Source organism: Lepidochelys olivacea (genome assembly GCF_965140295.1).
Source record: "Lepidochelys olivacea isolate rLepOli2 genome assembly, chromosome: 10".
NCBI classification, from domain to species: domain Eukaryota; kingdom Metazoa; phylum Chordata; order Testudines; family Cheloniidae; genus Lepidochelys; species Lepidochelys olivacea.
This window is the reverse complement of record NC_140420.1, coordinates 50606353-50625652: the sequence shown is the minus strand read 5'-3', so window position 1 is coordinate 50625652 and position 19300 is coordinate 50606353. Positions and strand designations below refer to the sequence as shown.

Genomic DNA, 19300 nt, shown 5'->3' with positions numbered 1-19300 from the left:
CCTTGTACTGAAAAGGCAACCTGGCTGTAGGCAAGTTAAAGGGTTGCACTGTCACTTGGGCCTCTGGGTCTATGAATTTGGGGTCCACCAGGGATTGGTGGATAGCTGACACCTGTGCTCCAATGTCTCTCCACGCAGTAATCTTTCTCCCACCCACACTCACAGTTTTCCGAGGGAACTTTTACACTGAAAACTTTGGCACTGTTCAGTTTAGGCACCTATGGGGTTCAGCAGGCATTTTGCCAATCGCAGAGGAGCCAAAACTGGGATTTAGGCACATAGGGCCCTTTGTGGATCCCACCCTAAGTACCTTCTCAAAGCCACACCGAAAGCCTGTGGCACAGCAGAGAACTAAACCCAGGTCTACCAAGTCTGAGCCTAGTACCCTAACCACTGAACCAGCTAAAGCAGCAGCCCCTCACTGGCTCTTTGCATGTGTGCAGCCTGAAGACAGACATCACACAGAGCAAGGACTCTCACCCCTTGGAGAAAGATGGACAAACACAGGGATGGAGCAAGAGATACAGAAAGAGACAGGATTTACTGAAGATTTATAGGATTAGTCTAGGAAAGCTGGAGGAGAGTTGGGATTAGACTAGAGGCTAGGAGAGGTGAAGAGAGGAAGTAGAAATAGTTGCCACTCACATATTGGAATTTCATGGGGGAGGCACCTCGAGGAGGTGCAGGAGTGGGGGTGAGGTAGAGGGGTAGCTTGAGGAAGAGAAAGCAGTACGGGACCTGACTATGTGAGGACTGTATAAAAAGTCAGGTGGCAGGAAATTGAGAGGCTTAGAGAAGGTGCCGTAACCTTAAAGGACCATTGGGGACACTACTAACATCAGCCAGTGAGTTGCTTCTGTGTAGAGGACTTCCTAAATCTGTGATCTGCATGGTTATAGACCCACATTAATTTCTTTATGGATGGGCAGACACACCATCAAGTCACACAGGAATTCTAAGCCATGGATGACTTCCCATCTGTGGTGGCACATTGTGCATCTCTCTGTGAAACTACGCCATCTGTAGTACTGCCAACACCAGGCATTTGAAAATTATGAGGCTGGGCCCAAAAAAGTAATGAGATTGCCTTACAAACAATGAGATGTGTTTAAAAATAATTGTGTTCTTTTTATTTGCTTTTTGTTTTTTGAGCCTTTAGGGTGCACTTGGTTCATGTGTTCAAGCTTTTCTCCACAACCATGAAGTCTAGAAACATACCTTTATAAAAAAAGAAAGCTGAGATTTTCGCATAATGTCTAGACTCCAGGAGCTGAGGCATTTTTTTTTGAAACATCAAATGTTTCAAAAGTTTGCACCACTGAGTCTGAAATAGAAAATGTACCTAATTCCATGAATATGATGGCTGTACTTATGTGACACACTGGTAGTGTATACAGCTGTGCTAGAGCATTACCCAGAATCATGCCACTACTTCCACATTCTGCCCTTTTCGCCTATAGTATGTAACCAATTTACAACCACAACTTGCTGCCTTTGCTGGAGCACTCAAGAGAAGGACCATTTCTTAATTATGGTGTCAACGTCAGTGCAACTGGCAGGGCTGGATGAAGGCACAGGAGCTAGAGGCCTATGCCTAAGGCCTTAGTTCCTGGAGTTATGTGATGGGGTCAGACTTTTTTTTAAAGTAAATGTCTGGTCCTCATTGTTGAAAATGTGACACTTCTGCCACATAGGTAATAGCAGCAAAAAGACCATGTTTAATATATCACAAGAACTAGGAGTCACCAAATGAAATTAATAGGCAGCAGGTTTAAAACAAACAAAGGGAAGTATTTTTTTCACACAACGCACAGTCAACCTGTGGAACTGTTTGCCAGAGGATATTGTGAAGGCCAAGACTATAACAGGGTTCAAAAAAGAACTAGATAAGTTCATGGAGGATAGGTCCATCAATGGTTATTAGCCAGGATGGGCAGGGATGGTGTCCCTAGCCTCTGTTTACCAGTAGCTGAATGGGTGACAGGGGATGGATCACTTGGTGATTACCTGTTTTGTTCATTCCCTCCGGGGCACCTGGCACTGGCCACTGTCGGAAGACAGGATACTGGGCTAGATGGACTTTTGGTCTGATCCAGTATGGCCGTTCTTATCTAGGGACCCTCTTGACAAATAACTAAATCAGCTAAAACCTGGGAACACTATCACAGTACTCTCACTTGGACTTGCAAGTCTCCCTTGAAATATCAGTAGTACTATTTTCAGAAGACTGAGAGTCCATTTGTTCTGGCAGAGTTAGGTACTGGGGCTCAGCTGTCTTAACATGTGGTTGGTGCCTAACTGAGTGCCTAGTGCCCCTTTGCAGGGAAAAGGGCACGGAAAACACCATTTTCCACCAGCCCATGGGATTGGGGATAGTGGGGACTAGAGATTATATGTCTAAACGCAAACTTCCCTAAAAATTGCTTAAACTCATTGCCACCACAGAGTGGCCCATTATCAAACATTACTATGTCACTTATACCATGTCTAATAAAATAGATTTGTCATGCACAATCACCAGTTTAGCAGTAGTATCTCCTAGTAAAGCTATCTCAGGGAAATTAGAATAATAGTCTAGAATGCATTTTTTCACCAGTAAATGTAAACAAATCTATGCCTGCTTTGCTCCAAGGGACCAATTTTTCCAGTGCCACCAACATGGGCTCTTTTGCTTAACCTGTCATGTATTTTTGGAATGTGCAATGGGTCTTGACCACTTCTTCAGTGTCACTGTTTATCTGAGACCAGTATAAAAAATCTGCAGCCTACTGATGCAATAACATCTGCCTGACTTTAGAGCAGGGGTGGGCAAACATTTTGCCTGAGGGCCACATCTGGGTGGGGAAATTGCATGCAGGGCCATGAACGTATGGCTGGGGCAAGGGGCTGGAGTGCGGGAGAGAGTGCAGGGTGTGGGAGGGAGTATGGTGTACAGGAAGGGGCTCAAGGCAAGGGGTTGGGGCGGAGGAGCAGTAAAGGGTGAACAAGGGGGCTCGGGGTTGGGGTGCAGGGAGGGGTGCACGGTGTGGCAGGGGACTCAGGGCAGGGGGTTGGAGTGTGGGGTACAGGACGGGTTGGAGTGCGGGCTCTGGCCCGGTGCCACTTACCTGGAGTGGCTCCGGGTTGGCAGCGGCACCGCTAAGGCAGGCTCCCTGCCTGCCGGGGCCTGACACCACTCTCAGAAGTAGCCGTCACCATGTCCCTGCATACCCTGGGGGCAGAGGGCTCCACACGCTACCCTCGCCTGCAGGTACCTCCCCCGAAGCTCCCATTGGCCGCGTGTTCCCAGCCAATGGGAGCTTCGTGTGTGGAACCCACAGATAAGGGCCACAGGGACGTGGTGCCGGCCGCTACTGGGAGCGGCGCAGGGCCCACAGCGCCACGGGAATGGCAATCCCGTGGGCTGGATCCAAAGCCCTGAAGGGCTGGATCCCGCCCCGGGCCGTAGTTTGCCCACCCCAGCTTTAGAGAGAGCCTGAAACAATTGTTCTGAGAGGTGTGAGCTACAGCCTGCCTCTTAATGCGGTGTTAACACCAACACCCACTTTTGAAGGGCCCTCCAACACCACTTCAACAAAGCACTCCATGTATGGAAGGAGAAAAGTGCAGCAGGCCAAGCCTGCCCACCCAGGCAGATATTCTTCCGACTCTCAAGGGGAGGGAGGCCCTTGAAACTGTTCATGGAGTGGAGATGCCCCTGCTTGATTAGCAGGGGAATCAGGCCCACTTTGGCACTGGCTCTCCAAGGTGAGACCAAGAGGGAGCTTTGGCTATGGCGTGTCTAGGAGTAGGACTTGATAGCTACTGACTGAGGCAGGGCTTCCTCTTGTCCTCTTATCCTCTCTGCTTCTGTCTTATCATTTGTGCCTACCCCAACCTTTACCAGTTTGGCCACTCTCCACTGGGAATAGCCATTACTTGAAAATAACCTGCTTTTACACTGCTCATTACTGGGTGTCCAAGCTTCATTAGTATACTGCCAGTTACCACTGCACCTGGTGGCTGTTTCTGCTCAGCCTTAAACACCAAGGATATTTGTGTGGACACTTTGAAAATCCCAAGTACTGTATATTCAAGCAACTTGTGAGCAGCCAAATCCAAGCTGTGAAAATTGCCTGGGCACATAATTCGCTCACACTAGTGCCCCTTGCTGGGGACCCAAATAGTTATTTGCATCTACCCAAGATTTTAAAACATAGCCATAGTGTATAGAACTTGCCCCTTCTCTGCTTCTTCTTCTATTTCTGCAACCTGTGAGCAGAGATATAGTCAACTTAAACAGTGACCAACTCCTGTTCCTGATCTCTATCTCCTAGGCTTTTCTATCTGTTCAGATGCTGATGAAACAATGGTGTCCGTGCAGGCCACAGATTCCCTCAGAGGATTGCTGAAGCATCTACAGTAGACTGAGAGAAGGGGAGGGGCAGAGATAATCAGAAACAAGGAGAACAGCAATGCCAGGAGAGCAGAGCACCGTATAATAGTGAAGCTTTGAAAAGATATTCTCAGTATTGGGTCCCCCAGCCATAGCTGGACTCCCATCCACAGAGATTTTCAAAGAGCATGCACTGCCCACATTCTGCTTCCCTTTCTTGTCTGAGTGCCCAAAACTGGGCATCCAAATTCCTCTGCACAGATGTAAGATAAAATAAAGAAGAAATAATTTAGTATGAGATTTGTACCATAGATGACAAAATCATAGCTTAGTACTCTTCTCCAGCTTGTTAATGATAATGGGACAGCTGTACATCTCGTGCTCAAGCAAACAGCCTCATGCTTTACAACACACCCGAGGCATTTGGATTTCACATTATGTTCTGTGTGTTTGTTACTTATATATATTTTTTAAATTGGCTACTTCAGTGTTGAATCTCACCCTGTGTATGGCGACAGGTGCACCTTTGGCTGCTGAAGAAATTAAGCCAGTATTAGAAATGGCACAAAGTGAAGATGGCAGCTGACAATCTATTAACATATGCCAGGTGCATTTAGAATCAGAAAATGTTATGCTGTGCAGAGAAAGTTTTTGTGCTACCCTAGTTCAATTACATACAAATATCCACTTCTGCCAAGTGAAAGTAGCTGTGAAATATTTAAGAGCAAACGGTAACTATCAGTTTCTCTATAAATCCTCTATAAATAGCCATATTTATTTTAAAGGATGATGCAATTCTACTTTAGACACAGATCATAGTTTGCAGAGTTACAACAGACTATATTGCATCATGTATCCTGCATAAACCCTGCTTGCAACATGGCATTTATCACAATGTGCTATCTATTTACATTAATGTATTTTAAGCGCTTTTAAAATAGTTTTCAGGTCCACATTTTTGTTTTCTTAATCCTTTGCAATCAATGATGCCATGTCAGTGATTCATTCTTTGGCCTGGAGAATATGGTTCTGAAGCCCTAAACTTTAAGTCATTCTTTGCATTGGCCACAGCTGGTCATATTAGAGCAACTTGGAGTCTATACTATACGGTGACACCAGGTCCCTGCCACCTTGAGGAGCTAGGCAAGAATAAGAAACAAAAAATTTGATCACTTGCTTGGTGATGTCAGTCTTAAGGAAGTTTTAAAGAATCAAATATTTTTGTTAATTCCACTGCACAGTGATGCACTTTTTTTCCTATTATTTCTATTCACATCGCTGCTGATTACTCAGATATCTGTGTGTAAACAGAACCTTTCTCATTTATAATTAGCCATCTTCTCTGACTGATTAAGGAACATGCTTGGAATGAGAATATGCTTAAATAGAATGCTTCTATTTAAATTCATATAAATTGATAAGCCGCAATTAGATATACAGGAAAAATACTTCAAAGTTGAAATGGGGTAGTGAAGAAATAAGTTTTTAGTGCTAGAGTACAACAGAGATACTCTAAAGAAGTTAGCTTTTTGCCCTTCCAGATTGCAAAATATCCTAGTGCCAGTCAGTATCTGATTTACATAAGATTCCATTTGGAACCCTTTTAAAGTGGAAATCACCTATGCTTACAAGCGTGCATTGCTAAAGAATTAGTTGTTCAGGAAGTCTGTTACTCCAAATATACAGTTATCACATTAGATACACCTCCTTCACTATATATTGTGGTTAGGCAATTCCTAAGACAGAATGCTTTGAAACTGTATCTGAAGTTGTATAACCAACAACATCTAATTTTAATGTTCCACTTTTCCCCTACTTATTATAGCTATTAAAATGCTGGAAAGGAGGGTTTCTTTCTAGTTAACCAAAAATAAGGATTTTTCTTGATAGACTTTTATTTTCAATTCTTCTGCATTAATTTAAATTATATAATGTGAGTTAGTGTGGCCTAGTAGCTAGAACAAATGACCTGGAAATCAGGACTCCTACATTCTATTCTTATCTCTGCATTTGATTCACTCAATGATGCTGGACAATTATCCTCAAGGATAAATCTCAGTGATGCGCGGTGAATATTTTAACAAGAGTTTCCTGCAAAAATGTTCTCCCTTAGCATGTGATAAACCCATGTACCAGAGGCACGTGTGCTTGCAGAGAAGGATGAGGGACCGGATAGTGTATTCAAATGGAAGAGCAAAAAGCAAATGAACAAAGACCCTTTGTCATAACCATAATCAAGGAGAGAGGTGACAGAATGTGTCATGTTTGTATCATGTACATTTCACTAGAAATGTTTGTACTTTTTTGTTCCAAGAAAAATATACTGAGGTCACAATTGTGAGTAGGCCCACTTACGTCAAGTAGTGTGTGAATAAGGGTTCCAGCACTAGGTCTTGAGTTACTGACGATATAGTACAGTGCTCAATTTGTGTAATTTGAAATAGAACTGGGGATTGATTGTGTGAAGACTTATTACAGGCTTTTGGATGCATCCTTCCCAGAGACATTTGCTGAATATAGCTATGATTTGGTGTAATCTAGTACATTCCAAAGGCAAAAATATGCACTTCAGAAGGTTTTTGTTTGTCTGTTCCTTTGTTTTCAGCCTCAAGGATAAGTAATCTCTGGCAAAGCTTAGCCAGTTACAGTTAAATTTTAACACTGTCCACTACAGGCAGGGAAATTACTTCCACCCAATCTTCAATTTGGCAGTAGAACCTCAAAAGACTCGGAGGGCACCCTTGAGCACACTACTAATCACTCTGACCCTCAGTTTATCCATCTGTAAAGTTAGAATATTTATTACCTATCTCACAAGAAAACTGAGTCTTAATTCAAGGAGTAAGAAGGAGATTAAGTTGTTGATTTTGATTAACCTTGAATGGATGTATGTATTTGAAGAAATTGGTAATTTTTTTAATGTAGACACAGGCATTTTTTAAAAATCACAAATCAATATTTTACTGGACCAACTTCTGTTGGTGAAAGAGACAAGCTTTGGAGCTACATGGAGCTCTTCTTCAGGTCAGGCTCTTTGTAGCTCGAAAGCCTGTCTCTTCACCAACATAAGTGGTCTAATAAAAGATATTATTTCTTCTACCTTATCTCTCTAGTATCTTGGAACCAATGAGTCTACAACACTGTAACAATAAATTAACTGATAGCACATTAAGATCTTTGGAAATAAATAGGGTACAAAGGCTAACTTCATATAAATTAGAAAATTAAAGATTTAATAATTATTGAAATCCTGTTAAAGAATTTTCCACATGTATGTTACCCTGTGTTCTTCTTGCTTTTTTCTATAAAATGTATCAATTAACGATTGTGAAATTTCTCTGTTCTGATGGGCTGTGTCAAAGTATATGATGTTTTAATTTTAAGTTACAAGACTTCTACATACAGCGAGTAATATCCCTAAATTTTTCAAAGTGTGATGGAGAGTTTTAGCTATGCATTTTCCATTGATTTGAATTATATGGCTAAAATCTCATGCAAGGTTTTGAAAATTCAGGAACCAATTAGTAACAGGGCTAGAAGAGAGACAGAATGGACCATAACAGTGGTTTAATAGTTCTCTGGTGGGCCTGTAAATTTCAGAAGAATTTAGGTTTTCATTTAAAATAAATGAAGTTTCTAACCCTTAGGGCTGAAATCTTTCAAATGTGACAATTAGCAGCACTGTTTTGCTGAATCTATTGACCTCTTTAACAATAGCTGAGAGGTGGATTGACCTATTTCAGTAGAAGTTAATTCTGAAGCCTAATTATGCTGATTAAAATGTCAACTTTATTAACTATTCCACTGCTAATAATTTTAGAAGAAATAGTTAATATATGCATATCTACTGTGGCTAGAAAATATAAAAGTAAGAAATGTAAAACTTTTATGAGATCATATAATTATCCCTTAGAAAACAATGCAGGATTGTTCCCTGCAGTCTAATCTTCAGGATTTCGTCTATTTTAGATTGGAATGTCCGAAGTGAGATTATTCACAGTTTAACAGATCTCACCATTAAAAGTTTTTCTGTTTTGTTTTTTTCTTCCTAAATATTTCAACCCATTACTCCTATTACATCTGAAGGCTGAAAGAAGCCACCAGGGAATGGGGAACAGAAGTCACCAAGCGTGAGGGAAAGAGAGCCCTAATGTTCTAACATCCATAAACATAAGTTTTCAGTGTAAGTGCCAGCTTGCCAATTGAACCATTTAAGTTAGCCAGTTCTCTTATCTCAAATGAAGAATAGTTTAAAATTAGCAAAAGCAGACCTAAAATAATATACTGGGTAACCTTTTCTTCTTGTGTCTCTGATGGGTGATTTGGCAAATAGATAGCAGCTGTTTTTACATGTGGAAGGGGAGATCTTATCTGCAAAGATAGGCAGTGTTAGGTCTTTCCACATTCTGTTACATGATCCCCTCCTGGAGGTCACGTATTAGCTTTCCCCAAGCACTATAAACCTCTGTCATATGAGCAGAGCATACACAGCTACTATGCTGCTTTTTTGTCAAGTGGCTTTTTTAGCTGTCCCCCTGAAGCTGTGCTTTGTGATTCTTTTAATTGGGTTCATAGAGCACAAACAGCCTTCACTTATGCTTTTGGCCTCCATTACATTCCCCCCCCCCAAAGTAAATATGCTGTCTTCTCCCTATTTTGTTCAAGCCACACCCTTTTATTATTATAACACTTTGCTATATAATGTGTAGGAGAGGAGGGAATACACTTGTATCCATTATTGCCTCTCTGTATGCCCTTCCTCCAGTCTCTTCTCTGTGAGATTAAGGGCATTTTTCTCCCTTCTGTACTGCATAAGAGGAGGGGAGTATAAAGCTCTGAATTATAGATACCAATCTGAATTCTGAGTACATAAATGGGTACTGCCTCATCCACCAATTTTTTTCCCCAAGTATACACAGGGTTTGAAACCATTGCCCTTTCCATGGACCAGACAGAAACATTAACATTAAACCACATGATCAAGAACTGCTGAATTTGCACATACAAACATATTTACAACAGCCATGGACACATGCACATTTTCACCTAACATGCTATATTTCTTTAAAGAAATATTGTTAAACTAGCATAGTATCTGTCCTTCCAATAGCTAAATCCAATGTGTGAACATACAAGCTTAAATTTCACTCACCTGCAAAATGGACTGGATACAGTAGGGATCATATAACAAATCCCGCCATTTAGACAAAAAGATCCATAACTGGTGCCACAGAGCTCTTCATGATCTGAAAAGAACAGATACAAAGAGAGAGATTTGTTTTACTCAGGAGGAATCAAGATGTGAAAAAATTATACCATGTGGTGATTTGGGTTTTGTTTTGTTGTTTTCTTTAAATTATAACACAAAAGATACAACTGGCTTAAAAATACTAGAAACTAATAAGGGACAGTTTTACTCTCCAACATATTGGTATGTACCACTATGTAGCTAATAAAATCAATGATTGTAACTGTGAATACAAGTACTAAAGTTGATTTTACAAAATATATAGCAAATATACCAGCATATCAGAAGGCAGGCTTAAAGTTTGAGGAAGTGGGAGCAGTTCCATTAGTAAGGAGTGACAGAGCTTTGAAATCTTCCTCATGGCTATCACATTCGGGGAGCATAGTGAATATATTGGGCCAGATGATAGCCCTTATCAAGACTGCTTTGCACTGCTCTAGTGGTGCAAAGCAGCTTTAAAAACAGCTATATGGGGATTCCTGCAGTAAACAGGAATCCACATATGTGGAGGCAGTATAGACATCCCTATACTCCCCCTCCTCCCAGCCTAGGAGTGCGGCCAGGGAAAGGGGAGAACGGCCTGAGTGCTGCTGCAGTCTAACTGTCCCTGACAGTGAATGGCCCCTTGGGCCTTTAGGCTGCTCCAACCTTCAGTGAAAACTGACCCATCCCCCTGCTGGCTCCAGCCAACTTTGGGCCACCCAGCTGCACCAAGCACCATTCTGGCACAGCTGAGGAGCTAGTTCATTAATACTTGTGTGGAGAAACTGCAATATAAGATTTCTCCAAACAATTACATTTGTTTCTTATAATGTAATTTCAAAAGAGTACATTTTTCATGATTGATTTTAAACATGAATTTTCAATGTAGGCTCCTTAATAAGCTATCCAGATCCTGCATTTGGATGCTCAGATTGGAATTTAGAGATGTAATTGTCCATTTTATGTACCTAAATCCCAATCTGGGCATCCAAATGCAGGATTTAGACATCCTAGTAAGAAGTCCATGTTTTTAAAACTGGGGTAGGTGGGTGGGTGGGTGGTATATGCAAGTGAGTATATAGCCATATATATGTGTGTGAGAGAGATTTTATTAATCTCACTCATTAAACCCAAGCATTTCCTTTAAAACAGGAATAGAACAGGCCTGTGACATCACAAACCTGAGAATCATGTGTTATCTCACACTTTAGGTGTGATTATTTTCACTGTTATTTCCAGCCATATCTGAAAATGAGACTGCAGAATGCCTACTGTTCGCGTATGGCAAAATGTGCCTTCAGCAGTGCATACAAAATATACTATTATGGAAAAAGGTATCTTGATTTTCATTTTCATATCTACTCTTTTGGAATAACCAATGTAACTCACTTGTAACTCCCCTGGGCCAAAACTGTGGCTGCGAACAACAATCCGCACTAGCAAGTGGTGTTAAAACATCCCACAACAGGGAGCGCTCCCACAGGCATTGCAGTCTAAGTGGGCACAATGCTTCCAGGAGCACCAGGAGTGTTTGGCCATTGCTATATTCTTGGAAGAGGTGCAGTATGCACCATATCCATACAGTACACTGGGCTGGCACTACAAATTCTGCCCTCTCACTGTCCTCTTTGGGTTATATAGTGATGCAATTGGCAGTGGAGACCCTGGGTGAAATCCTGGCCATGTTTAAGTCAATGGCAAAATTCCCATTGGATTAAATGGGGCTAGGATTTCAAAATCAATGGGCGTTTTGCTGTGGAATTCAACAGAAATTTGCTGTGGGCCAAAAAAAATCTGATGAGGTTCAACAAGGACAAATGCAGAGTCCTGCACTTAGGAAGGAAGAATCCCATGCACCGCTACAGGCTGGGGACCGACTGGCTAAGCAGCAGTTCGGCAGAAAAGGACCTAGGGGTTACAGTGGACGAGAAGCTGGATATGAGTCAGCAGTGTACCCTTGTTGCCAAGAAGGCCAATGGCATCTTGGGCTGTATTCGTAGGAGCATGGCCAGCAGATCGAGGGAAGTGATTATTCCCCTCTAATCGGCACTGCTGAGGCCACACCTGGAGTATTGCGTCCAGTTTTGGTCCCCCAATACAGAAGGGATGTGGACAAATTGGAGCGAGTCCAGCAGAGGGCAATGAAAATGGTTAGGGGTCTGGGGCACATGACTTACAAGGGGAGGCTGAGGGAACTGGGTTTATTTGGTCTGCAGAAGAGAAGAGTGAGGGGGGATTTGATAGCAGCCTTCAATTACCTGAAGGGTGGGTTCCAAAGAGGATGGAGCTAAGCTGTTCTCAGTGGTGGCAGATGACAGAACAAGAAGCAGTGGTCTCAAGTTGCAGTGGGGGGAGGTCTAGGTTGGACATTAGGAAACACTATTTCACTAGGAGGGTGGTGAAGCACTGGAATGGGTTACCTAGGGGGGTGGCGGACTCTCCATCCTTCGAGGTTTTTAAGGCCCGATTTGACAAAGCCTTTGCTGGGATGATTTAATTGGTGTTGGTCCCGCTTTGAGCAGGAGATTGGACTAGATGTCCTCCTGAGGTCTCTTCCAACCCTAATATTCTATGATTCTATGATTCAACAGGGCCAGGATTTCAATCCCCATGTCCACGTGCTCAGTGTGCAAGGATCAGAACTGTGCACAGACCCAGTGCAAATTATCAGGGGGACAGAAAGCTCTTTGTGCCCTCTCCATCCTTGTGCATCTTCACAAGACCAGGCACAACTTAACTCTATATGTTCACACTAAGGTCAAAAATAAAATACAATTTTACTTTTAACCAACATGATTTCTATACTTATAATACACATTGACAATTTGTTTACTGCAAGCTTACTATTGAGAACTTTTCAAGTATTACACTTGTGTGTACAGACCATTTACTATGGTGTGAGGGGCGGGGAGAAAACAGCTGAAGAGAAAATTTACTAACAAGTCTTTTTGAACAGAAGCTGTAAATAAATTAAATATGTTTTATTATCTCCATGTAGATATGTCAGTGTAACCAGATTTGGGGTCATGTCATCTCCTGAATGAAAGGAGGGGATGAAAAAAGTAGAAATCCTACTCTATTGTCTCTGAAACTGCTGGAGGGAAGGGGGAGATGCTAAAGTAGAAAATCTCCCACCCCTTCTTCCTGTCCAACTTCCCCAAGCTTATGGATGCCCATGTGAGGGAATGCAGTGCTGCTGAGACTCTACAACTTGGATAGCCAGCTGAAGGAAGGGAGAGCCAATGGAAGGTAAGTTTATGCAGCATCATCTCCTGGCATACCCTCACGAAAATTTTTGTGAGAGTTAATGAGATCCTTGTTAACTTCCTAGAGTCATGCCCAGCAAGTAGTCTTTTATTACTCTATAAGTAAAAGTAAGGCAAAGGCTCTGGCTTACTCAAGACCCATGCTGCCATGGGGGAGGAGGACCTAGGAGTAGTTGATGCCACAGCCAACCTCCCAAATGTTCTGAGATCTACAGGATATTCTTGTAGAACACAGAACATCAGCCCTCTTTGCAGTCCCACTAGATATGCCTCCACTCCATGGCAAAATGCCTCAGGAACTCTGGAGCGGGAGAGACGTGTAGAGAGAGAGAGAGACAGTGTGTGGCAAAATAATCCATTTGAATAATTTGAGTATAATACTCTGTGGCTGTGGGTGTAAATTACAATAATGAATATTGTCTTTCTTGAGAGTACAGTAACATCAACAAAACCAGTTCTTCAGGGAATCTCATCACAGACTAAATTCCTGGATATACTGCCACTCTCCAGAGCCACTTCTTGCAATGAAGGAGAAAAAAATATATCCTTCATTTGTTTAAAGTAACTGCCAATAAGCGGGCTATTTAGAGAATACCTTTACACTCATGTGGGTCAAGTATCTCATCATCAGTCCATTTGTACTTTTCAGTCATTCTGATCTGAGCAAATAGTATTTTGCTGCTGTTTATTAAGTGACACTATGTAAAGTGGCCTACACATTTTGAAGAAATGAAAGAATAAAATAAAATACAAGATGCTATAATATCAAGAAAAAATATTGCAATCAATGTCACAATTCATGGTCACCTCATTAGAGAATTTTGACCAAATTCTGCCCTTAGGCATGCACAACTCTCACCAGTGACAACAGAAGTCAAGTTTGAGCATACAGGGCCAAAATTTGCCCCTTTAAGCTTACAGTCAGTGATTTGGAATACTGTAATACAAGTATTATATGCGTGTCAGAAGGGGTTCTAATACAGGTAGGAACCCAGGTACTTTAGCGCCAGAGAGGGTGGAGTAGAGCTTGACACTTTTTGCAGAGATAAACTGTTTTAACAACAAGACCTGCCAGTTCATCTAGCTAGTAGTACACTTTGCTGACAAAATAAACTCATCTAACCTGAATTGCTATCTCTGTTTTTATTCTGAGTCTATTAAATTTGTTGTTAGGAAATATTGTCTTTTATTTTGAAAGACATAGCTATGCCTTTTTACAAGTGAAGTTAATAAACTGCTTTAATCTAAAAATTCAAATTATAAGCTTGGAGGGTCAAATGTATTCTACAGTTAGATTAGTATTACCAAGACAGAAAGGTCATACAAGATAGATGTTGATGAGAGGGAAACATTATCAATATCAATCTAGATTATAAATAAATAATTGGATATTGTCATCAACTTTTCCAATTAATACCACTGTAGAAATGGCACCAACATACTATGGATATTCTATGTCATGTATATTTGTATTTTGATATATTGCTTTACTTGCTGGGGAAAGAAAATAAAGGGGGGCCAACACATTTTATTTAGAAAGTGGTCAAACAGTTGCAACTTTATTGAACCAAAATTAAGCAAAATTGATTCTTGCAGCCCTAACACAGCAGTGGTTCAAAGTGGAAGAGGCGATAGTACCCTCTAAGTACTCACTCATATAACTAAGACCTACTCATATAACTAAGACCTACAGTTTCAAATTGGCATATTCAACACTTTATATGCACACATAGCTGTATGCACGTGCACATCTCCAAGCAGCCTTGTGCTCATGCACTGGGCCCTGTGTGTGCATATTCTGGTCAGACACTTGCTAAATTGTATGCACACCTCTATCTGTATCCATTGAAAATTTGGGCCAGAGTGCCCTATGCGTTGGGGGATAAAAATCCTCAACACCACCTAACCCCATAGAAACCTCCTCCCCACACGTATATTTGTCCCCAATCCAGAGGCGAACCCTCCAAATGTTTTAATCTGGCCCTCGAGCTCCAGCGGGGGAGTGGGGTCTCGGGGCTTGCCCCGCTCCGGTGCTCCAGCTGGTGAGTCGGGTTGAGGATTGCCCCTCTCTGCACGGCTCCCAGAACCAGTGGCATGTCCTCCCTCCGGCTCCTATGCGTAGGGGCAGCCAAGGGGCGCCGCACGCTGCCCCCACATTGGCCAGGAACTGAGGCCCATGGGAGCTGCAGGGGCGGTGACTGCGGACAGGGCAGAGTACAGAACTGTCTGGTCACGCCTCCGTGTAAAAGCCGGAGGGGGGACATGCCGCTGCTTCTGGGAGCTGCTTGAGGTAAGTGTCGCCTGGAGCCTGCACCCCTGACCACATTGTGCATTCCAACCCCCTGACCCAGCCCTGATCCCCCTCCTTCCCTCCAAATCCTTCGGTCCCAGTTGGGAGCACCCTCCTGCACCCTCAATCCCTTATCCCCAGCCCTAGCCCTCACCCCCACACCCCAACCCCCAATTTTGTGAGTATTCATGGCCCACCATACAATTTCCATATCCAGATGTGGTCCTCGGGACAAAAAGTTTGCCCACCCCTGGGCTAAACTAACTACCCTTTACCCAACAAACATTGCCCTAAAGTTGCAATCATGTGAATAAAAAAGAAAAAGAACTCAAAACTGTCAGGTGGTAGATTAGAAAGGATCTGCTTTGTCCTGCCTCCTTTTATAAAAAGTCCTGGGCCATATGCCAGCCCACCCCAGAACTTCTGAGAGGTATTAAGATTGGCCAATGCAATCCCTCCTTACAAAAGTTGAAAACACTGGTCCACTGCCCCGGGAGTAGAGTTGGCTCTCAGGAGAAGCCACAACAATCTAACCCCACCTGTTGTAATCCGTGCAACTATAGTGAACTATAAATAAACATCTGAGTAAAAATAAACTTACAAGAAATTACCTGTTCGCATATTATTCTGACAACAATTTTTATTCTTGGTTAGAGGCTAGTTTTCTAAAACAGCACCTAAAGACAAAAATTAAATTTAGCATTTTAATCCTATTGTATTTTGCCTGAGTAAATAGCTATATGGATGTATTTTCATTTATGCTGCAGACCAAGAAGTTTCTCTACTGTAGATAGAAATATTCTGTTATACTATATGTAAACTCAATTAATTTTAAAACTAATGGCAAACATTCATACGTACAGTCAAATTCATAAACCTTTATGGCACAGTGCTACTGATAAAGCAGATACACCTGCAGACTGGTTTGAATAATGAAAATATTGAAAAATAGTTCTACAGAGGAATTCCGCCTCGAAGAGAATGTAGTCATGCAGGACTTATAGTGCTTGATGCTTTTAGAAAATCTACATTGTTACCTACATTGTTGCTTTATAAATTCCAGTGCACATTATAAAGCCAGTCATGATTCTGAAGTCAAATTAAGTTTTGCTGCAGAATTGGGCCCCACTTTTGCAATTCACTGGTATGTGAAACTTACTGTCTCACAATTCTTGGTTTTTTTGTTTGTTTATTTTCTATTTTGTCTGATTGTAAAATTAAATTAGAAGCTGAGAGTTTAATAAAATTCAAAAAAGTACTAGTTATATATGGATTACAGAGGATAATTTTTTTTATAAGGGATATAAATTCTTCTACTTCAGGACACAAACCAACCACTACCAGAGACAGCTAGGACAAAGTTCCCTTTTGGGAAGTTTATTCCATAATTGTCCACTGTAGCATTTCCTGTAACTTATTCTAAAACATCTGGTTGTGGCCACGGTCAGAGAGGTTATTAATCAGATGGATCGTGGAATTGGACTGGTCTGGTACAGCAATTCCTATTTTCTAAAGTTTCCTATTTCTGAATTTATTTTGTTTTAATTCACATATAATTCACTGTATAGTAAACCACTAAAAATAGAACATATAAGAATAAATTAATTGTGGCAGCATATAGCCACAGGTTAGGAGAAATATGGAGAAGTACCACCGCCAGTAAGAGCACAATGCCAGCAGAGGACAATAGCCGCTACATCACCTTTAAAAAGGATGCAGTATTTACTCCTCTTTGCATCATACATCCAAGATATTTCCTTCATCCCAGCATTTAAAAGATTTTTTCCAGTTAAATGGCAAAACAAAGAATTTATGAGCATTACTAGAAAGAAATGCCTACACCTGAACCTCTCTAGTTGTACAAAACAAGTTTATATATAAGCTTGTTTCAAAAGATTAAAAGGGTTTGTACTTACTGTATAGTGTAAGTAGATAATTCTGTTCCTCACAGAAACTTAAATCACTTCTTTACTCCTTCTTTAAGCGTCCTGACCCTACAAGAGAAATCTAAAATGGCAACTCCCTACATTACAAAGATGTAATACCAAGTCTCCACCCAAAGGGCAGTCCTCTCTCACACATACATACAACTTTATCCACTGTAAGTGTACATAACAAAACAGAGTTAAAAATAGTACATGGCACAAAACAAACAAAAAAATCTCAAAAATGATTTACCTCACAACTAAAATGTTTACAACAAACAAATTATCTTGCAGATGTGGTATGTTCAGCAGAACCCCAGATTTGCATTTTATACCTGCTGTTAAAAAGCTGAAGACTTATGTGTGTGCACAGTGCAATGTGGGTGAGGTTGAGAAAAAGACAAAGGTGTGCACAGAGGCCAAGTATGGGCCAGGGGAAACGCCCCTTTGTGCTCACAAAAGAGTTCTCACATTTTCACAACTGTAATCCTAGCAGATCCTCGATTATAAACAAGTGCTGTATTGTAGGTGATATTTGGCAAAAATTCCAAAGCAGTGTCCAAATTGCAACATAAAAAGAATACATTGCAGCCAAGTATCTGGTTACAAGATACTGGTTAAACAAATTAGAAAACTATTACTCTTAATTTTTACCCCATAAAACATATTGTTCCTCTTTTTAAAATGACCCACTACTGTGAAATACCTAAGAGCTCTCATCTCAATCAATTTAAATAAGATACATGACCTAACTTTACACTAACCACTTTACCAGGTTTAATTAGCTGCAACCTCCCCTTTACTATGATAGCTTGCCTAAGTTTTGTTTACAGGAATATCTTATCCAAATGTTTGTACCTATTGAAAACATTTGTTCTTTAAGATATATCTGTTCTTAATATAAATGTGGAACAAAAAATGCCCTACTTAATCTCATGCAAATTCACTTATTTTGGCCCATAATCCATTACTTTTTAGACATCCAATACATAACTGAACCTGGTTAATTCTGTTATAACAAATTTTCCCACTGCCACTATCAAACCCATATAGTCCAACATATCAGAAACTTGCAGAGACTGAATTTCCAATGCCTGGCCCTTGTGTAGTCATTTACAGCTGTGCAAACTAGGTGTAAACTAAAGTGAATGAAGAATTTTGATCTGGTGGTTATTTTACATTCAAATTACACAGGTGTAAATGACTAGACAGGGTGTGAGACAGTAGGGAATCAGGCCAACAAACCTCTATCTAGTCTTATTCTATTGTAATTCTTACTTCCAGCACAAAGCAACAAGTTTAAAATAACTATTTCCATGCACCACCCACTGTAACAAAACAGTAACTTACCTCAGGCTTTTTCTTCTTTAAGCTTTGGATCCTGGAAGCAAATGAGGATTCATTCCACGGAAGAAGCCTCTTTATCAAAAGTAACTTTATTCAGCTAAGGGGAAAATATGAATGTATTTCAGTACTTACATGATTGTCGGTAATGCCAACTTTAGCCAGATGTTTTAAACTCCCTGACCCTACCCTGATTGAAACCTTTATGAAAAGTGTAACTTCTTTACTGAAACATATTTCCAATCTGTTTTATTTTTTCCATTCTACTAAATACAATATCTCTTAACGCTACAGTTAATTAGTGGGAAATGGATTCACCCCCCACACAAATTTCAACTAGTTCACTTTATGACCTGTAACTTTTACCTTACCCTCACTAAACTTAGAGGGCCCAATACATCCCTGGTGTAATGCTGTTGAAGTGAATAGGGTTACATCAGGGATGAATTTTGCCTGGGTATATCTCAGCTTCTGACTCCACTTTCTGTTTTAAAATAAGAAGGTACTATTCCATATGTTTTGGAATTGATCAAAACTGAAATTAGAACCCCTATAAATTAGTGTCCAGGGGGCACTTGAATGGGGGCTGTCTCTCATCATCTCAGGTGAGTATAGGGTGACCAGATGTCCCGATTTTATAGAGACAGTCCCAATTTTTGGGTCTTTTTCTTATAAAATTGGGACAGGCTCATATTACCCCCTACCCCCTGTCCCAATTTTTCACATTTGTTGTCTGGTCACCCTAGGTGAGTACCCTAACCACTGACCTAAAAGTTATGATCCAGCTCCCCCTCCCTTCTTGCAAGACACACCGCAGGCACCTAAGTCTAAGAGAGGGTTCATTAGTGAGAATTCCAAGAAGAGATAATT

The 19300-nt window shown here is 41.1% G+C and overlaps 1 protein-coding gene across 2 annotated transcripts in view; it reads right to left on the bottom strand.

The window, feature by feature from the left end:
• Positions 1–19300, bottom strand: part of NRG4 (neuregulin 4) — a 64099-nt gene that overhangs the window by 28369 nt on the left and 16430 nt on the right. For both annotated transcript variants that reach the window (XM_084640426.1, XM_084640427.1), the window contains exons 2-5: positions 18437–18530; positions 17078–17155; positions 15773–15838; positions 9528–9621 (exon numbers count right to left, since the gene is read on the bottom strand). In XM_084640426.1, the coding sequence (XP_084496552.1) occupies positions 9528–9621; positions 15773–15782 (104 nt within the window). In that variant the 5' untranslated portion in view covers positions 15783–15838; positions 17078–17155; positions 18437–18530. The remainder of the gene's footprint in view (positions 1–9527; positions 9622–15772; positions 15839–17077; positions 17156–18436; positions 18531–19300) is intronic.